Source organism: Anastrepha ludens, chromosome 2 (assembly GCF_028408465.1).
Source record: "Anastrepha ludens isolate Willacy chromosome 2, idAnaLude1.1, whole genome shotgun sequence".
Lineage (NCBI taxonomy): Eukaryota > Metazoa > Arthropoda > Insecta > Diptera > Tephritidae > Anastrepha > Anastrepha ludens.
In genome coordinates this window covers 34,048,245-34,069,025 of record NC_071498.1, presented here as the reverse complement: position 1 = coordinate 34,069,025, position 20,781 = coordinate 34,048,245, and the positions used below count along the sequence as shown (strand labels likewise).

Below are 20,781 nucleotides of genomic sequence, written 5' to 3'. Positions count from 1 at the left end.
TGTGTGTATGTATGTATATGTACGTACAAGCCTATGTAAATGCATGCAGTTTTTTGTGAAATGTATGCAGTAAACCGCAAGCCGTTGCACTCAATGTTATTTTCTTTATTAGTTTATTTTTATTTTTTTTATTCTTTGCATATTTTCGAAACTGTTAATAGGAATAGTATTATATTCTATTTTTCGTGTTTTTTTGTTTATTGTATTTGTGTTTGTGTTTTTTTCTCGACACAGAACGACACATGGTCAGGTCATTATGAGGCAATTAGCTACGCGCCCACATCGGTCGTAACGAGCGCCGCCGGCCTGGTTGGGAATACGAATGTAATACGCAGCTGCAATGGGCGTGCGGGCCCAGGCGTTGGGGTGGTTGGCGTTGGTGTAGAGGGCTCTGCTTCAGCCAACTTGGCCGCACATTTGAGTGCATCCGCATCGTTGACAGCAAGTGAGTAGTCAGTCAAAAACAAGTAAACGAAATTTCCGTTTTTCTTTTTATCAAAACAAACAATTTTATTTATAATTTATTTTGAAGCTTACTAGAAATACAAAAAAAAAAAAATAAGAAAAAAGTAGAAAGGTAATTCGTAACTAGCAAACTTAGTTTTTTTTTGTTTTGTGAACGTAAAATTATTTAAATAACACAATTTTTTTAGAGTAGATTTTCGTAATACCAGTAGTTTTTATTTTTGCTTATAAGGGCTTGAATCCTATTTGTCATACATACATACATATACACATTGCATTTTACTTTTTACTTTCCAACTATTGTAAGTTTAGCTCGATATTCTCATACTTTCGAGCGTAATTATTCATGGGTTATTATAGGCAACTCATTTTTCGGACAGAAAGCTCTAAAGCTTATCACTAATATTTAAATGTGTATGTGGACAATATTAATTGCTTATACTTTAGACTTTTTGTTTATTTAACTTAAGTATAATACATTTGTAGATATTTTATGTGACGGGCAAATAAAAAAATCGTGTGACCTCTCTCAGGTGAAACTGATAAAAAACATTTAGAAGCATATACCAAGGCGCCCTTGTCAATATTTCAATATGGTTTATTAAAATATTTGATTAGCAAATTATATTTATGCCCCATGTGGTTGGACTATTTCAAACACATAACTAATGAACTCCATCTGGCATCGCATGGACCAAATCGGTCTGTATGTGACTGCAGGTCAACCAGTTCAACCTAACCTAACCTATATTTAGGTGACTCGATTAATACTACAGGTTCGATAACCTAGTTTTTAACTTAAAGTAGTTTAACAAAATACTCATTTCTTGTCATGACCCGTCAGTACCTCAATCCATTTCTTGTGCACGTATCTCCATCATCTCCGATTATCCATCTCCGTGAGCCCCGATTTACACACAGAGACATCTGGAAAGGGGACACTGGAAATTCTCTTCTGATGTTTCATTCGTGGCAAAATTGTTTTCGGCAACATTTGTTGCTCTTGACGTTTACTTCTTTAGCATCTTTTGACATTTTCATGTTTTGACATTTCTTTCATTCGTTTAACCGTGGTTTTTGTGGTTTTTATAAAGTGAAGAAAATAATTTTTTTGAATTTAGCGCAAAAAAAGTGATACTCCATTTACAGCTATTAATTCCGTGAATTTTAAGTTAAGCATTTATACATGAAGTATTTTTACTTCAATTTTTTTATATTCAAGTACAAAAATTTGTATATACATATTTAAATGTAAATAAAAAAAATCAAATGATTGTTTGTTTGCCTTCTTCATTAAAATATTGAATAAACTGTTGACGAACGTACTCCGCTTTACATTTTCGCGAATTGTAGAACATATCCGAACCAGTTTGGCGGTTATTGTTTAAATGCAGTATCACGTTTTTTTGGTGCTTGGGTATCTAGAAGTGCAAAACAAAAAAATATGATATTTTAATTCAATGTCAACATATTCCATAAGTGGTTTAAATCATACCTACTTTACTAGCAAGAATCAACCTGTATTTCTCAAGCAGCGTTCTGATGTTTATCATCGTTGATTTCTTCCATTTTATTGGAAACCAACTCAAACCTCAGAACTTTTTCCCACAAAAGCAGAAAACGAATGAAGCAACCATCAAACAGTGTTTTGCAGCCAACTTCAAGTTTGACAAAACGCATAAGAAGCACAAAACGTGTCGCTACTACGAGAGACGAAACCCCCCTCTCTCCCCCACCCGTCCTTCTCCCACCAGCAAAATGTTTCCCTTCCAAATGTTTCTCTGTGTGAATGGGCACTATGTTAGGTAAAATTATGTCTAAATCTTGGCTAACAGAGCTGTTAATATAGAAAAATATTTCCACAACATTTAAAATTTAGCAGTGGTTCAAGATGGAGAAACCAATATTTATCCCGGCGTTTATACTCCACAGTATTCTATTTTAAAAAGGAAGTTGACAGATTTAGGTTTTAGTGAAAAAAAATCAATTCCAGAGGAACAGCGCAACATTTGCAGATATTTTGTGGGTTAAAATATTTGAGGTTATACAAAAGTAATGCATTTAGATACTTGCGTAAGTATGTATGTATGTATGTACGAATGTATGTATGTATGTACGAACGTATGTATGTACTTATATAGTTCTTCCAAACCAAAAAACAAAAACCACACAAATAGTTCCTTCAAAAATTTTGTGAAGGAATTCGCACCCCAGCTGAAATTTTACCCAGGTTACGCAAATATATGTACATATGGATATGCATGTATGTACGTATTATACATATGTAAATACTTACAATTTTTCCATCCACATCCATACGCATGAACTTTAGGCTACATGGAGACATACATACATACACATGCACATAAATACATGTTTGCGCATTTTATATGCGAAATGACCACATTTGTTCACGTCAGTAAATCGTGCATGCATGCATACTTACATACATGCATACTTATGTATGTAAATATGGCATGTCCGTATTAATAGCTGCATGTATTTACATATGTACATATGCAGCTATGCAAGGGCACTAAGCATACACTGATCCTAACTAAACGAGCGCTAATGTTTTCTTAAAAATATAGCAAGCGGCTGTTATTAGTAAGATTCAGAAAGAAAAGTTTTTTACGTCAGAAAGTAATGCGATTGATAGCAAACATATGTACGTACACGTGTACATACAGACATATGTTGAAACATAAATATTTATAGTAAACTACCCATTTACGTACATATGTATGTATACAGCAAAATGTTAGTAATGAGTGGAAAAAGTTAGAACACTAGAAAACAGTTCCACAGTTCATTTTCAAGATGAACTAAAATATTTGAGAGCCATGGAAGAAATCTTGCTATATTTCAAGGTATAGAACCGCATTGCAAAGCTGCCCGCTCATCCAATATTATTTGATGCACTTTTATGATACTCATTCTAACCCGAGTTATGATAACCTTCAGTAGTCACACTGGAGTGTGAGCCACCCCACAAAATGTTTGATGGGTTGGCGTTCTGCATCTGGTGGTCTCTAACATCTGGAAATATACCGTTAGCTGTATTTCAGCAACTCCGATTTTACTCTTCGAATCAAAGTAGTATTTCCTCAGTAATTGGTACACACCGAATTTATTTACGTAAAAAAAGTGAATGTGTGAAATTTATTTCAGTGTGTAGTTCGCGCTTTTTTGCATATACAGTGAACGTCAAAAGAAAGTGTACACCATATATTGACAAGTCTAGGACACTATCATCGCCATCAAAATTAATTATTTCATCATCCAAATCAGATAAAAAAATCTCCACCTCGCTTTCTTAGAAGCCGACTCCTAGACCACATTGCCATGATTGCTCTAAAATAAAATCACTCTTTATAGAAATGGAATTAAAAAAGGTTTAAAATTCGCCATTGACAAAACTAAGCTAAATATTATATATGTATGTGAGCAGGTACTCTCAGCGTCTTATTTTTAGAAAAGTGTGCATCACATTTTGACTATTTATTTATTTTCAAATTTTAATTAATTTTATGCAAAGATGTAGTTCATACTACTACAGAAAACATATAAAACAAATAACTAACTAACTAAAAATTCACTAATTTCTATGTATGTATTTGCTATTTTTCGTATTCTCAACGCTTTATTATTAGTTTATGTAGTTTTCTGAAGTCCAAGATAATTTTGAGATACATTGATTTTGTTTAGAATGCAAAGCTTATTTCTAATAAAAACTTGAATAAATTCCAAGAATTATTATATTATTTGATACCTTCAAATACTTGAACTTGTTTTTTGTACCATTAAATAAATTAAATTAAACAATTCATTTAAAATTTATTTTCTCTAAATACTTACAAAAAAAGTGTAAATAAAAATGTTAGCTCTATTTGTGGAAAAAAGTTTTTGAATTCGAGTGAAACTTACACCAGTGAGTCGTTTACGATAAAAAATTAAAAAGTAAAAAACAGGTGTGTCTACCGAAGGTTAAAGAAATTTACTGCTACTAATCTACTTCAATAGCTTCCGAACACCCGTTCGGGAGTGAGCTAAAGTGAGAAGGCGAAACATTCCAGGATAGCTGGTTGTGCGTTGGGTTTGGGACCCGCCACTTAAAAATCCCCCCCAATGAAAACTTTAAAAAAGCCTCGGATGAGACCTCCCTATACTGATGACGACTCCTGCAAACGAAATAAGGACTATGATTTGAGGGCATGCACCTGGAATGTCCGGTCCCTTAATGGGGAAGGTGCCTCTGCCCGGCTGGTTGATGTCCTCGTGAGAGTAAAGGCTGACATCACTGCCATCCAAGAGATGCGATGGACGGGGCAAGGAAAGAAAACCATAGGACCTTGCGACGTCTACTACAGCTGCCATGTAAAGGAGCGCAAATTCGGTGTCGGATTTGTTGTGGGAGAGAAACTTCGTCGCCAAGTACTGTCGTTCACTCCGGTGGACGAGCGTCTCGCAACAATCCGCATCAAAGCCCGTTTTTTTAACATATCGCTAATTTGCGACCACGCCCCGACGGAAGAGAAGGACGATGCGACCAAAGATTCTTTCTATGAGCGCCTGGAACGTTCCTATGAGCGCTGCCCCCGCCACGACATAAAAATCGTGCTTGGCGACTTCAACGCCAGGGTGGGCAAGGAGGGAATTTTTGGTCCCACAGTCGGAAAATTCAGCCTGCACAACGAAACTTCCGGTAACGGACAGAGGCTGATCGACTTCGCCGGGGCCCGAAACATGGTAGTCTGCAGCACCAGATTCCAGCATAAGAAAATTCACCAAGCCACCTGGCTGTCTCCTGATCGAAAAACACGAAACCAGATCGATCATGTTGTGATAGATGGAAGACACGCTTCTAGTGTATTAGATGTACGTACGATCCGAGGACCCAACATCGACTCGGATCATTACCTTGTTGCAACCAAACTGCGCACTCGCCTCTGTGCGGCAAAAAACGTGCATCTACCTACGCAAAGAATGTTCGACATCGAAAAGCTGCAATCACAACAGACAGCCAGAAGATTCGCCACTCGACTCTCACTCCTGCTCTCAGAGAGTACTGCCCAACAAACCGGCATCCACGAACAATGGAGCAACATTTCTCGTTTCTACGTACCGAAGAAGAAATCGGATTCCGGCGAGCCCGAAAAAACAATTGGTACGACGAGGAATGTCATGCTGCCGCAGAAAGAAAGGATGCCGCCTATAGAGCCACGCTGCGATCGGGCGCAACGCGAGCCATGTGGGATCGCTACAGAGAGCTGAAAAAGGAAGAGAGACGTATTATCCGAAAGAAGAAACGAGAGGTTTTGAGATGCTGGCCAACAGGAACAACGCCCGAAAATTCTACCAGAAAGTTCGGCGGTTTTAAGGTTTTAAGACCGGGGCGTTTTCCTGTAAGAACAAAGACAGCGAACTGGTGACTGACGTACAGAGCAATCGTAAATTATGGAGGGAACACTTCTCGAACCTTTTAAACAGTGACAGCTCCGCATGTCACCGAGAAAGTGAAGATCCCGATACCCCAATCGTTGACGACGGAATTGTCGTTCCGCTACCCGATCATGACGAGGTGAGAATAGCGATAACGCGGCTAAAGAACAACAAAGCGGCGGGCGCCGACGGACTGCCGGGTGAGCTATTCAAACATGGCGGCGAGGAGCTGGTAAGGTGCATGCATCAGCTTCTATGCAAAATATGGTCGGATGAAAGCATGCCTGCCGGTTGGAATTTAAGTGTGCTCTGCCCAATCCATAAGAAGGGCGATCCTGCAATTTGTGCCAATTACCGCGGGATTAGTCTTCTAAATATCGCCTATAAGGTTCTAGCGAGCGTATTGTGTGAAAGGCTGAAGCCCACCGTCAACCAACTAATTGGACCTTATCAGTGTGGCTTCAGACCTGGAAAGTCTACCATCGACCAAATATTCTCAATACGCCAAATTTTGGAAAAGACCCATGAAAGGAGAATCGACACACACCATCTTTTCGTCGACTTCAAAGCTGCATTCGACAGTACGGAAAGGAGTTACCTGTATGCCGCGATGTCTGAATTTGGTATCCCCGCAAAACTAATACGGCTATGTAAGATGACGTTGCTCAACACCAGCAGCGCCGTCAGAATTGGGAAGGACCTCTCCGAGCCGTTTGATACCAAACGAGGTTTCAGACAGGGTGACTCGCTGTCGTGTGACTTCTTTAACCTGATGTTGGAGAGCATCGTACGAGCCGCAGAACTTAATCGCTCAGGCACAATTTTTTATAAGAGCGTACAATTGCTGGCGTATGCCGATGATATTGACATCATCGGCCTTAACAACCGCGCTGTCAGTTCTGCCTTCTCCGAACTGGATAAAGAGGCAAAGCGAATGGGTTTGGTGGTGAACGAGGACAAAACGAAGTACCTCCTGTCTTCAAACAAACAGTCGGCGCACTCGCGTATCGGCACCCACGTCACTGTTGACAGTTATAATTTTGAGGTTGTAAAAGACTTCGTGTATTTAGGAACCAGCATTAACACCGATAACAATGTCAGCCTTGAAATCCAACGTAGAATCTCTCTTGCCAACAAGTGCTACTTTGGACTAAGTAGGCAACTGAGCAGTAAAGTCCTCTCTCGACGAACAAAACTAACACTCTACAAGACTCTCATCATGCCCGTCCTAACGTATGGCGCAGAAGCTTGGTCGATGACAACATCCGATGAAGCGACGCTTGGAGTGTTCGAGAGAAAGATTCTGCGTAAGATTTTTGGACCTTTGCACGTTGGCAACGGCGAATATCGTAGACGATGGAACGATGAGCTGTATGAGCTTTACGACGACATAGACATAGCGCAGCGAATAAAGATCCAGCGGCTTCGTTGGCTGGGTCATGTCAACCGAATGGATACAAACGCTCCGGCTCTGAAAGTATTCGATGCGGTACCAGCTGGTGGTAGCAGAGGAAGAGGGCGGCCTCCTCTGCGTTGGAAAGATCAGGTGGAGAAGGACTTGGCTTCACTTGGTGTGTCCAACTGGCGCCGGTTAGCACGAGAAAGAAACGACTGGCGCGCTTTGTTAAACTCGGCCAAAATCGCGTAAGCGGTTATAGCGCCAATTAAGAAGAAGAAGAATCTACTTCAATTCACAACTCAAATCTCAACCAGACTTAGAGAAAAGTGTTCCAACATAAATAATATGGTTAGTTGGTCCAACACAAATGATATGCCATTGAATGATACGCCAAGAAATTTTATAGAGCTTTCTTTTCTCGAAAACATTTCATGAAGTACCGACATTTCGAAAAAATTGCCATACGACGTGCTATAGTTTTGCATATTTCATGTGAGGAAAGAACAAGAAAAACTCAACTTTTGTACAAATTATATATTTTATACAATAGAATATAGAGAAAGGGTATCTCGAAAGACGCGTCTAGATGTTGTTTTAAAAGAAAACATGTAAAAATTTAGATTCTTTCAGGTTTTATTACATTCAAAATTTTTAATTTTTTATTCGAAATTTTATTTTTGTTAAAAGTACGGCTATGTGGAAAATGACATCATTGAAATGTCTCTTATGAACACGTCTACAGTTAAAATCCTAAAAGCCTAATTGTTGAGAACGTCGAAATATCGGACATCGATGTTGCAGATTGTTCAGCCACACTTTGCGCTACAGCAGAAACATTGTCAACAGAGCGTCCTTTTCCTATCCGCGACGGAACCAGTTTCTTCAAATTATTTCACCAACCTTTGAATTGTTAACTCATTCGAACGATTACTTCCCACAAACGAATTTTGCGATATGTTGTTCTTCTTAAAGATCGACTATTTTCATAATAAGTTGCTCTATTGTTGCTCTCGTTGCTCTATTGTGCAAAATTATACAGCTGCCTATTAGGCAAGTGTCAAAGCACACATAAAAAAATAGGTACCGCCTAGAAATACTTCACTACTGACATCCAGGCATCACTTCTGAAATAAGTACTCTTTAATACATTTATCGCCATACATTTACATTTGTAAACCTATTAAGTTTCGTGGGTCTGTAAAGAAACAAAATTTTCCTAACATTACAATAAAATACAATATTATTCGTTTTTGAGACGCATTTTTTCAAAAGAATAAGCATGCGGTTTAGCCAACATTAGAGTTATCATTGCCATTACATTCAATGTTATTTGTAACATAACTGAGAGGTGGGTGTATAAATGTGAGTCAGTGCAATGCTATAATATAGTAGAGTAAAGTATAAGTATAGTAGAGGATGTTAAGGAACATTTCCTGGTAGCAATACTAAACTTGTCTGCTTCGTATATTTTTGAGGTAATGTAAAATAAGTTCTCAGATACAGTTTTATGAATTAATGTAAACAAATTGGTATATCATATCTAATTATCGTTAATGAAATCCTACAATGTCTTACTCAATAACTTAAAAAAAAAAACACTTTTTTGTATAATGTAAAAATGTGATAACATTTTATGCAGTCATCAAGTCCCTAAGGTATACATATATTCACAATTTTAGACTTAAGAAAATAGTGAACAATATATGTAAACAATTTCCTTAATTTAGTTTTAATTACCTACTTAAGTAGAAAAATGTCTACACTGAGAAAAAACAAGTATTTTTTTGATGTCTTGTGCTTTCTTCATTTGAAATACTTGTATCGGGAGAGAACTTTCTAAGCTTTCTTTTCCATGCATAAGATAAGAGAAAGCTTAATAGATTTCAAAAACATATTTTATTCTTAATACATACATACATATGTACATTCAAACGTTACAAAATATCTTAAATACTTAGCATTCGATTAATTTTTACACATTTTGCATTTATATATGAATTTATTGAAGCATTTTACGATGCCGATTTTATCACCGATGGGCGAGAATGTGTCAATTGTGGTGCGGTTTCAACTCCATTGTGGCGCCGTGATAATACCGGACATTATTTGTGCAATGCGTGCGGTCTCTATAATAAAACGAACGGCATGAATCGTCCATTAATAAAACAGCCTAGAAGATTGGTAAAATAAAAATAAAAAATTCAAGTGAAACAAATTCACACTATTTACACTTTTCATTCATTACACATATTAAACAAGCAAATTAAAAAAAAAACTGAGAAATAGATGTTGATAGAAATATATTTCAAACTCTGAGAAAGTGTGCAAAAACTTGTGAAGCAAAATTAAAGTTCATATATTTGCTTTTTTCTTGTACATAAAAAAAAAAAACAGAATTAAATAAATCTTATAGAAATCCGCCTCCGCTTTTGCCTCCGTCGCCATTCACCATCACCATCGTTGTCGTTGTACATAGTTGTTGTTGCGTGAACGTTCTCGCTTCATTTGTTGATGAAATCTGTTTCGATTAACTGAAAAAAAAAAAAAAATATTTATTCATAACTTTAAATTACGCATTTAATTTAATTTTATATAAATGCTAAAAAATCATGGAAAGATGCACGTTTTCCTTTAGATGCATTACTAACTTAGGTTGCCTTGCTTCGAACTTTTCGCCCAATTTTATTTGTTTTGTTAGTTTTCGTTGTAAACAAAAAAAAAAAAAAATGAAATGAAAAACATTATAAATTATAAAAAATGCAAAAAACTAATTTTTTGACTGCTAAAAAAATTGTTCTCATAAATAATTCATAATTATTGCAGTGGCCGCTGAGTCAAGCGGGGATTTCTATAAGAGCTATCCGTTTAATGTGCCGAGTCGGACGGCAACAGCGTCTGCCGAGGAGCATGTTAGTCGTTCAAGTTCGCGCCGGATGGTAGGTGACACAAACCAACATACTTACAATACATACATTGTTACATTAGATGCCAGAAACAAAAAACAAAAAATAATATTAAAAAAATTAAAAAATAACAACAGAAATATTTAAAGTACAATTTAGACAAAAAAAAATGCAAATATCTTTCATACAATAATGAATCTCAATTAATATAAACGCACTTTAAAAAATGTCGAGAGCAATGTTTTGTTCGTCAATTTGCAAATGTTTAATATATGCAATGATAATTTAACTATTCGTCTGTAAATTATTTTATGTCTATATACTAATTACTTTTTTCCATATTTAGAGTGCTTCCCGTCGTGTCGGTCTCTCCTGCTCAAATTGCCTCACAACGCATACTTCTTTGTGGCGTCGCAACCCCAACGGTGAACCCGTCTGCAATGCTTGCGGACTCTACTTCAAATTGCATAGCGTGAAACGTCCATTGACCATGAAGAAGGACACCATACAAGTAGGTTTTTACATTGCAATTTGTAGTATATTAAAATGGCGAAAATATAAAATAAGGAATTTTAGGAACATTCATTTATCATATTACATATATACATACATATATGCATGTAATTTTCATTAGAGTGTTAATAAATACAATGCGCTGACTACGATATTCGCTGCATAGCCGCCTATATGAGCTGTGTGCCATAAATGCATCCTGTAATAGAAATAACTATTGTTTAATGCCGCCTAAAAACGAAATACACATATGTAGTTCTCAAGAGTAGTCTAAGCGTTTTAATCAAACAAATTCGGAGAGCTCAATAAATAAAATCCATGGCGTCAATATCAACAACAATCAGTATTTTTGGTTCTATTAAAATGTTTACTAAAAAATCGTTTATGCGTAATTTATATCTTTATAACATCGTAGCCATCAAATTTTTTGCAACCAAAAGGCGCAACAATTTAGTGTTAGCGTGAAGAGCTCACTTTGAAGCAAGTAATGCCACGTAATGTTAAATCTAACATTTACCGAAAAATGACAATCGTTTCTGTTGAATCAATTCTGTTTATTACCGTTTATACAATTATCAAAAAAAATATCGTTTTTAAAGTAAACGAAATCCAATCACTTGCATTAAAATGTAAATCGTAATGTTAAATTGGATTCGCTCTAACAGCGAATGTTAATGTGCTCTTGGTAATGTGTTCAGTTAATGAAGATTTATTAACATTCTCTGGCTCTAATGAGTGACCAACTTGTTTATGCACGCCTTACGAAGGCAGCCACGACATTGTCTGCAAACGATGTACAGCTTCGTGTGTTTGAACACGAAGCCAATGCAGAGAATGTTAATGAAAATGGAAAATACTTAACAGTAACATTTGCGCCTTCTCATTAACATTCTCTGGCTCTAATGAGTGACCAGCTTGGCATCTTCTGCAAACGAAGTAAACCTTCGCACTAATAAGCTCGTCGAGTTATCTGGGTTAAAGAAAGCTCCTTCGCGGCTCTAGTGCTGCCTATGGTTGTTCCTATTTTACTATTATTTGATGTTTGCCACGGTCCGCTACGTTCTCTAGACCAACTCGTCGACGATTGTTGCTTTGACTTTGACTGTTACTGGTTGCTAACAAAACTAAAAAATTTGTATGCCACAAAATTTTCGTAACTAAGTTTCGAAAAAAAAATTCAATTAATTATATAATACATTATTAGCCAAATAAAATTTTAACCTCAAATTAATCGTTCTTCTCCGTTTCAGACTCGCAAGCGTAAAGCGAAGGGCACTAAAAGCGAAAAGCCCAGCAAAATCAACAAATTACATGCAAACTCCAATCCATCCACAAATACCAACAATGGTAAGTTTTCGAATGATTTATAATAATTATTATTATTATGTTTTTTTGTTTTATAAATTATTCTCTTTGCCCGAAGCATGCGAAATTAATTGTTTTGTTTTGTCTCCTTTGCTTCTTCCTCTCTTTCACACGCGCGCTTCATCGTCCATCGTTCATCGCTCTATCTCGCTTTCTCACTGTATCTGTGTTTCTGTGTTCCTTTCGGTGGTATTACTCATCAACTGTACTGAATTCATCATCTCAACTAACTCAAACTAAAACAAACAAAAACAAAAACATACAATCAGAACTAAAACATCTAACAACTAACTTGCAACAGCAACAACAACAACAACAACAGCAGCAGCAGCAGCAACAAATGCAAACCACGCAATTGTTGCAACTGAAACAGGAACCGCAGATGAACAAGACTGTAGTGCAACACACGACGCTGATGTCGCCAACAACAAATGATGGTAGCATTTCACCGACGGACACCAAATCACCGCTCATGGGCTTGCTGCCTTCCTCACCGCTAACGCCACAGCAGCAACAGCAGTTGAAAGAGGTGACTGCAATGCAGGAGCAACAACAGCAGCTGCAGCACTCATACAATCAGAAAATGTCACCAATGACACACATACACTCACCAATAATGTTCTCATCCTCATCACCCACACATAATGGGCATTTGAATAACAGCAGTAACAATAACAACAATAATAATAATACAACATATAGCAATAATAATAATAATAACAACAACAACAGCAATAATGTTATAAATAACAACAACAATCATATTATTAATAACAACAACACTTTAAAGCTTATGCAGAAACAGCTGCAGACTCACCAGCAACAAATGCAGACACAGCAACAGCTCGCGTCATCCTCACCGAGTCAACAGCAGCAGCAGCACCAACAACATCAATTAATGGCACAGCAACTTATGCATCTGATGCCGCCACACTCTTCCCCCTCAGCATCGGTATCAATGCCCCCAACACCGGTCACACCATCCACACCGACGACAACACTGCAACAACACCAACAGCAACAGCAACAGCATCACCATCAATCGACGCAGCAACAGATATTTCAACAATTGACACACCAACATCAGTTGCAACATGGACAACAACCGACACATTTATCTAATCTTTGCAACTCTCTGCACTATCATCAGCATTACCTGCAGCAGCAGCAGCAGCAAATACAGAAACAACAACACCTTGATCCACAAAGTCCAGCCGGTTCGGTGTCGCCAGCGCACTCGAACTTCGGCGAATTGGTGCCGATACATGAAGATTCCATTAAAATCGAGCAACTGCAGCAACATCACCGGCAGCATCAACACCAGCATTCACATTTGCTGCAACAGGATGTGGCACTCAGCCGCAGTCCATCGTTAGAGGAGGATGAAATGCTGTTTGAGCTTCAACAACAACAACAACAAGGTAATACACAATCAATTGCACTGCACATGCAACACCACCAAGACTTGCATCAACATCACCAACCAAGTCTATTCGAGTTGCACGAATTCGAACGCAAGTACGAACGTGAGACTGTGGTGAAAACCGAGTAAGCGAGCTGCAAGTAGAGAGAAGTAGAGAGAGTGAAAAAATGGTGATAGCAAAAACCAAAGTATGCATTTTTCAAACACAAATTATGCGTGGGTGTGTTTTTTGTAAGATGTGAGTGGTAATAGATTAAGTTGTTTTTATTTTTTAATTTAAGTTCTTTTTTTTTAAGAAATTTGAATTCATGTGGCAATAGACTAGGCAATAAAATACTATACTAAGTAATTGTAAATAAATATTCATTGTGACGTAAACGTACCGCATTCATTTCATGTGGGCAAAAATTTTGGTATAAAAGTAGAGGAAAAATAGTTGTAAAAAATAACAAAAAAATACAAAAAGTTTAGCATATTTTCACCCATTCAACCCCAATGTTGCCTGAGAGCCTTATCGCATGTTTTTCGGCTTCCCAGCGCAATAATGATAAATTACAAGATTGCCACATGCGTGAGATTATGTCTAGCTGTTATGTAGCAAGTGGAAAAGCGAAGGAGAACGGCTTAGAACGGATTAATCCGCTCGTGAATAACAATAATAATGAAATATTTTTTCTTTATTTGCATGTTCATTTCCGAACGCAAGCGATGGCACAATTGAAGTTTCAATACAACTCAATTACAATATACAATTTAAAGTTTCCAAAAAAATATTGTTGGTGAGTTCGTTAAAAGCTTGACTGTCTCTTGCCACATTCCCCAACTCTCTGACGTTTCCTATGCCTGTCCAGTGTCTAATATTACGCAACCAGAATATTTGTTTTCTCCCAATACTTCGCCTTCCTTTTATTTTACCATCCAGGATGAGGTGCAACATTTGGCACTTGTAGTTTCATAGAGTATGCCCTAAGCTGCCTTGCTTCGCTTCACCGCGGTGAGAAGCTGCCTACTTCGGTTTATTCGGCGAAGAACTTTACTGTTGGAAACATGATAAGTCCACGAGATTTTCAACATTCGTCTGTCTGTATATTCGCATTTCAAAGGCTTCTATCCCGTTCATGTCAGCCACTTTAAGGGTCCATATCTCCTGACCACACGTAGCATTTGACAAAACGAATTTTTAACTGCATGTTAGTTTCATGATTGCAGAGCACTTTTTTATAGTTGCAGAATGCTGAGGTTGCCATTTCTATTCGTGTTCTCATTCATCCAACATCCAAGGCATTTGAATTTGGATACTCTTTCTATGGGTTCACCTTGCATCGATAAGGTTAAATTATTGTAAATATTTTATCTACATACAGCCATGAATTTAGTTTTAGTTGATTCTATATTGATCTTGAGGCCGTATTTATTGCCGTATTCACCACCCTTGTCTAAAAGGCTTTGTAGATCTTTTATACTCTCCGCAACAAGTGTTGTGTCATCAGCGTACCTGATGCTGTTAATAATCACACGATTTACAAACAATTCAACAACAAAATTTAAAACAATACCCACTTATTGTGTCAGCTCAATAACTGACTCTGTTAAATTTACTGAGAGCGGGATAGCGGTTCGCGGGCATCGCTAATTCCTGCATTCTCTTCATCGTGTTACCAGCAGCGCTCTTTTTATTTTTAAATACGAAATACGCTCTCAATAGATAAACCATAAGTACTGGAACCCAAAAACACAATTCTTGTACGAAAATAAAGTAAAATTTAGTTGTTGCTGCTTATTAATATTTTTAATACCTCTTCTTACACAAAACAGTTGAATACTCAATTTGAGAGTTTTAACAAAAACGTCCGAGCGAGATTTTTTCTGGGTGACTTCCGGCGAGTGTGTAACACAAATTACTCTCTTAAATTACAGCCCGAGAACCGACAAAAAAAAACACAAAATCCGCAGAGACACAATGGTTTGGGAGGCATTTGGCAAATTGGGTTTGAAGGGTTAATAATAATTTAATTGTAGTATTAAAATAGCGTTAAGAATATAATTATACATACATACATATATAGATACATACATACAAACATACATACATATGTGGACCCATATTTATATTGAAAAGCAATCTCAACTAATTTAAATTTATCTTCAAATTCTTCAGTGTTAGCCCAACAAAGTGTAAAAGTAGAAGAAGTTTATGTAGGGCTAATTGTACGTTATTGCTAAGCTTCAACTTTTTATTTAAGCAATACACACCAAAAAAACAAATACTATTTAATCTATGTAAATGCAAATCTACAAGTAATTAAACGAATGATTAGTTGATAAGGAAATCCAACAAATTCTATGTCTTGAGATTTATTTTGTATTGCATGGAAAGCGAAATTGTTTTTTTTAATAAAAGACAGTCGATGAATTTAATAAATATTTTTAGTTATCAATATGCTAAATTTTACATCTATACATAAATATATAAATAAATATTTCTTTATTTAACATATGTCGCTTTCTCCACACTAGTTTGTAAAATAATGTACGAAAATCTCATTTACTGTTAGTCTCTATATTTACATACTTATGTACATATATGTAAAATAATATCCGCTAATAAAAACTTCTTAGTTTTTTTGTTAGATGTTGACTTTTATTTGAAGTAAAATGTATTTGTCGAGTAGGCGAAGTTTGTAATTTGCAAAAAACAAAAAACAAAAAACAGAAAAGCTTTCACACGCACTGAGCTTTTGGCCACAGGAATTCAGAAATTATCACAAGCAATGCGTAAGTACAGGCTGTGTAACCTTTTTGCATTATTTTGAAGCTTCTTTTGCGGCAATTTTTATTTACTTAATAAGCCAACAACTTTTAATTGAAACTTGCAGCCGAAAGTAATTTTTTTTTCAAATGGCCAAAGTAATTATTTTGCTTAGAGGCAAAATTAGAATTATACAGGGTGCCCTAAAACTGCGTACTTTATATTCGGGAGTTGTAAAATAATGAAATTTTCATCTTTGCTTCGCGTTGCTTTGCTTTGGTTAGTGGCTGCCAACGGAATCGTTTCCAAATGGTAAAAATTCCCACTTTGACATTTTCACTGCGTTACTAAGAAGTTGCTAATGGAACGGATCATTAGTAGGAAAGTTGGCGATTGAATCAATGCAGTCATGAAACCAGTAAAAGTAGACACACAGGAAAATTAAATTTTTGAAATAAATTTATTATCACTATTGTAAGATTTCTGTATATATTCTAACCCTACTTCTATACATTCCACTAAATTTGTCATAACATCTGTCAACATTGTGCTTTGACTTTGCTCCGTTTTCTCATGTGGACACTTTGATTAAAATTTTATTTTCAAAATGGCATCGAGAATGTTGGATCGTTGTATTCGCACGTCAAACTACGAAATGGCAAGTGGTGTTAAGATTGTGATAAGGTAAGGAATTCGGTAATTTAATTTAAACTTCGGCGAAGGAATATTCAATAGAGACACGGCAATTTTGTATTTAAACGAAACAGAGAATGATTGAGAGCTTGTGTAATAACTGCGAGTACATCGGCAGCGATCGTCTCTTTAGATCGTCTCGTTCATTGTGGTGCTCACACTCACCAACGTTACGTACGCCCGTATTATGTTGGTGAGTGCGAGCACCATAAATAATTTTTTTTTCGAAATTATTAATTTCCAAAAATTAATGAAAATTAATTTTCAAAATTATAATTTTTATGTTTTCAAAATTAATCAGAAACATTTTAAAAATTATATTATATAGATATTTTCAAAGAGACAATAAAAAAAACAAATTTTTTTCTGGTTTTGTATTAGCTTTTGTTGCATGATTTTACATTCACTTTATTGATTTTTAGCAACTTTTTGCTTACAATATTGCTAATGGCTTAGAATTTCGGTATAATTTTCATTTAATTTTCAAAAGTTGCTCGCTCGTGAGCATCACTATTCATCTGTTTTTATGCTAATATGATCAAAATTTGACCAGCATCGAAGCATTAAATATAAGTTAGGGTACAGTTATTAATTCGAGGGGGTTGAGCACTGCGATCTGAAAGATCTATTGTGCCCTTTCTTGGACTCAGAGTATTCCTCTGTGCCCAATTTATTGAATATTTTTTAGTATTTGTGGCATTTTATTGAGTTTTATTTCCTCTTCTGCTAAAATATGTTTACGCAGGTGTTTGTGCCGCTGATTTAGACATGATGCCGTCGCAAGTTTGGTGATTTCCTCCCCCACCTTACAAAATCGGCTATATGTACAATAAGATGATAATTTAATCTATAATGCTATAATTGCTGTGATGATCCTTAAACTCTTCGTATTTAATGCCATACAATCCTTAAAACGGTTTTGGTTAAAGATACCTCTCATTGATTTAGTTTGCGATCTACCGGGTTTAGATTGCCCTAATATGATGATCTTCATTGTCTTTCCTCTACTTCCCGAATAAGAGAACAATTACCTTTTCCAGGGCCAGAAAATAGGCCTGGGCCTATAAATGGGGAGGCCGCCTCTTTTTCGGCTAATTTAACTGTTATTACAGTCCCTTTTTTGCGAAGTCTGTCAAAGCAAGTCAAGTGTCGGCAACAAAGTATGTATATACATACACACATATATTCAGTATCGTTAAATTTTGTAAGCAATTTACTTAATAACTGCCAGAAAATTAAATCTCTTCTCGTTTTACACGACAAACACGTTTCGAAAAAAATTTTTGTAAAAAGAGAATTAGGTGAAAACAATATAAAAATTCTTTTTAGATTTCACTTAAGAGTTTATTGCGTGCTTACACATTTTAATTCTTTAAATATATTATAAGAAATAAATTATTAAACGGCGAGAGCAAAATCTACCGAATCTTAGAGACTTTTCGTGAGATTAATTTGAAAGGTTCGTACACTCTATTTGCTCTATGAGAATCAAGAAAAATTCATAAAATATTAAAAATCGTGTTAAAACAAAACAATTCGTGTAAAAAAAAGATTTTTTTTCTCTCTAACTCGTGTTAAATAAAATTGGTGAAAAAAGAGATTTGATGGGTGTACCCTACATGACAGCTGACTATCATATAAGCACTCATATTATCATCATTACTATCCTCCTTAAACTACACATTTTCGTTCTAGCAATGGGAAAGTTCTGTTAGTTTCCTTGTCGGTGTGATATTTTATCTTTCTTTTACCAATACCAACATTTATGTATGCACGAACACGTTTTTAGCTGTGTTTGCATAGGAAACCTAGTGATCCCACTATAAAAATAAAGGAGCAGGAGAAATTGCTGCTCACCCGTTATTTTAAAAGTTTTATATTATCTGATGCACGCTGTGTTAGTGAAGACATTTACCTATTTTGTGCATATACATATATGTTTGACTGAGAACAGCCAACTAACCCCACTTTCACAAAAAGTACAGGGAGCTTCATATGAACAATAACTATCCGGTTTGTGTTAGTGCTAAGCTAGGACAAAACCTAGTGATCCCAGTATAAAATTAAAGGAGTAGGCGAAATTGCTGCTCACCCGTTATTTTAAAAGTTTTATAATATCTGATGCACTCTGTGTTAGTGACGACATTTACCTATTTTTTATATATAGGTTTCGTTTTGACTGAGAACAACCAAGTGACCTCAGTTTCAGAAAAAGTACAGGGAGCTTCATACGAACAATAACTAGTTGGCTTGTGTCAGTGTTAAGCTAAGACAAAACCTGCCTGCATTTTTATCTTTTCCCGTAGGGTGTTTTATTTTATGAGATTTTTGTAGAAAATTGAGTATGAAAATACCATAGAATGTTAATAATTCGTAATATTTAATAATAATAATTAACATTTTTTGATTTAGCCCATCCTTGCTGTAATTACGCAACTAGGAAATTCATCCTTCTCAGCATTTTCTGATTTATACTACGGGGGCACGCTCATGCATTTGCTGTCCAGCAGCTTATATGTACATATGTATGTGTACGTGTCGGGTGCAAGACGCTTCCCCGCGAAAAAATCTAAAATTTTTGATTTTCATCACACAAAAGCCGACAACAAGTATGTGTGACACGAAACAACTACGACACGCACACATATAAGCTTCTGGACAGGAAATGCCTAAGCCGTAGATTTAGTACACCATTGCTGTAATTACGCAACAAGGAAATTCCTCCTCATCAGGCAGCACAAAGCGAGCCTTATAAGGAATAATTCATCGATGCGGTTTGTAAAGTTGAGTTTTTCGGTTAGTTGAGAAATCGGTTCTAGCTGCCTTTAATTTCACTGGTTTACAGCCAAAATGCACCAGAGACGCGGTTATGAAATTCCTATGTAAAATCACCGTCTGATTCCGAAAATCAAGGTTATTTTTTATTCTATGGTAACGTTTTCGAGATATTTACGAATTACCGTTATTTCAAAAAAAAAAAAAAATCGGCCCACTTCATCATATATATCTCGAAAACGAATTGAGGGATTCCAAAACCGTTTAAAGCTTTTAAAAGGTAATAAAATTTGCTATAAACTGTGTGTAAAACACTTTTTGCTAGACCCTGCAGATTCAGAGATAACGAACTATCATAACGGATTTTTTAAATTTTTTTTGTAAAAATATAAAAAAATGTGTACTTTGAGAGAAAGGATTTTTAAAACTTTTTATTTTTTCGTATATTTTTTGTTTCCACTCTAAGCTCTGTTTTATTACAAAAAAAAATAAACTTTGATTCAACAAAATCGATGAACTAATACAAAAGTTACAAGCATTCAAGTAAATATATCCATATAGTAAAACTTAAGTACCCTACAAATAATAGCATATGTAAATACATATGACTCTGTCTTAACTCTATGATCTTATTTTATAATTCAAAAAGTTATGTGTCTTGTTTTGACGTTTATTTATATAAGGATCGGTTTCTCTTATGAGAAACCAACAGTAGTCACCCATCATAGCGACATCCCAGAATCCTTGATACCGACTTTGAATCATTTTCATTTGCTGGTGAAACCTTTCGCCATGCTTGTCACTTTCGTCGCCAAGATTTTGCGGGAAAAAATTTAAATGGGAGGGCAGAAAATGAATTTTGAAAGACATATTTACTCCTGAAAGAAAATTAAAAAGGGAATTAGATAAATACATAGGTGACACATTAGCATATTATTTTCTTAGGTTGGATTAATCTTCCAATTCAGAACAAATTTTGGTCGTTCTTGTTTGTTCGGAGCAGGGTAATAAATTCAGATTAAGATAAATTTAAAAATTTGCTTTAAAATTTTTT

General features: G+C 35.9%; 1 protein-coding gene and 1 long non-coding RNA gene across 5 annotated transcripts in view; one reads left to right on the top strand and one right to left on the bottom strand.

Annotated features, from left to right (window-relative positions):
* LOC128868187 (box A-binding factor) overlaps positions 1 to 15,494 on the top strand; it is a 48,985-nt gene extending 33,491 nt beyond the window's left edge. The window contains exons 3-7 of one of the 3 annotated variants that reach the window (XM_054110014.1): positions 235 to 445; positions 9,315 to 9,487; positions 10,556 to 10,720; positions 11,973 to 12,069; positions 12,357 to 15,494. In XM_054110014.1, the coding sequence (XP_053965989.1) occupies positions 235 to 445; positions 9,315 to 9,487; positions 10,556 to 10,720; positions 11,973 to 12,069; positions 12,357 to 13,639 (1,929 nt within the window). In that variant the 3' untranslated portion in view covers positions 13,640 to 15,494. Of the gene's footprint in view, positions 1 to 234; positions 446 to 9,314; positions 9,488 to 10,129; positions 10,243 to 10,555; positions 10,721 to 11,972; positions 12,070 to 12,356 lie in introns of all 3 variants that reach the window. The other 2 variants (XM_054110021.1, XM_054110029.1) reach the window with 2 other exon arrangements.
* The window catches only part of LOC128868215 (uncharacterized), a 28,143-nt gene continuing 16,951 nt past the window's right edge, over positions 9,590 to 20,781 (bottom strand). The window contains exons 2-5 of one of the 2 annotated variants that reach the window (XR_008455083.1): positions 12,905 to 13,644; positions 11,585 to 12,323; positions 10,540 to 10,921; positions 9,590 to 9,837 (exon numbers count right to left, since the gene is read on the bottom strand). This is a non-coding gene — a long non-coding RNA (uncharacterized LOC128868215). The remainder of the gene's footprint in view (positions 9,838 to 10,539; positions 10,922 to 11,584; positions 12,324 to 12,904; positions 13,645 to 20,781) is intronic. The other variant, XR_008455082.1, reaches the window with a different exon arrangement.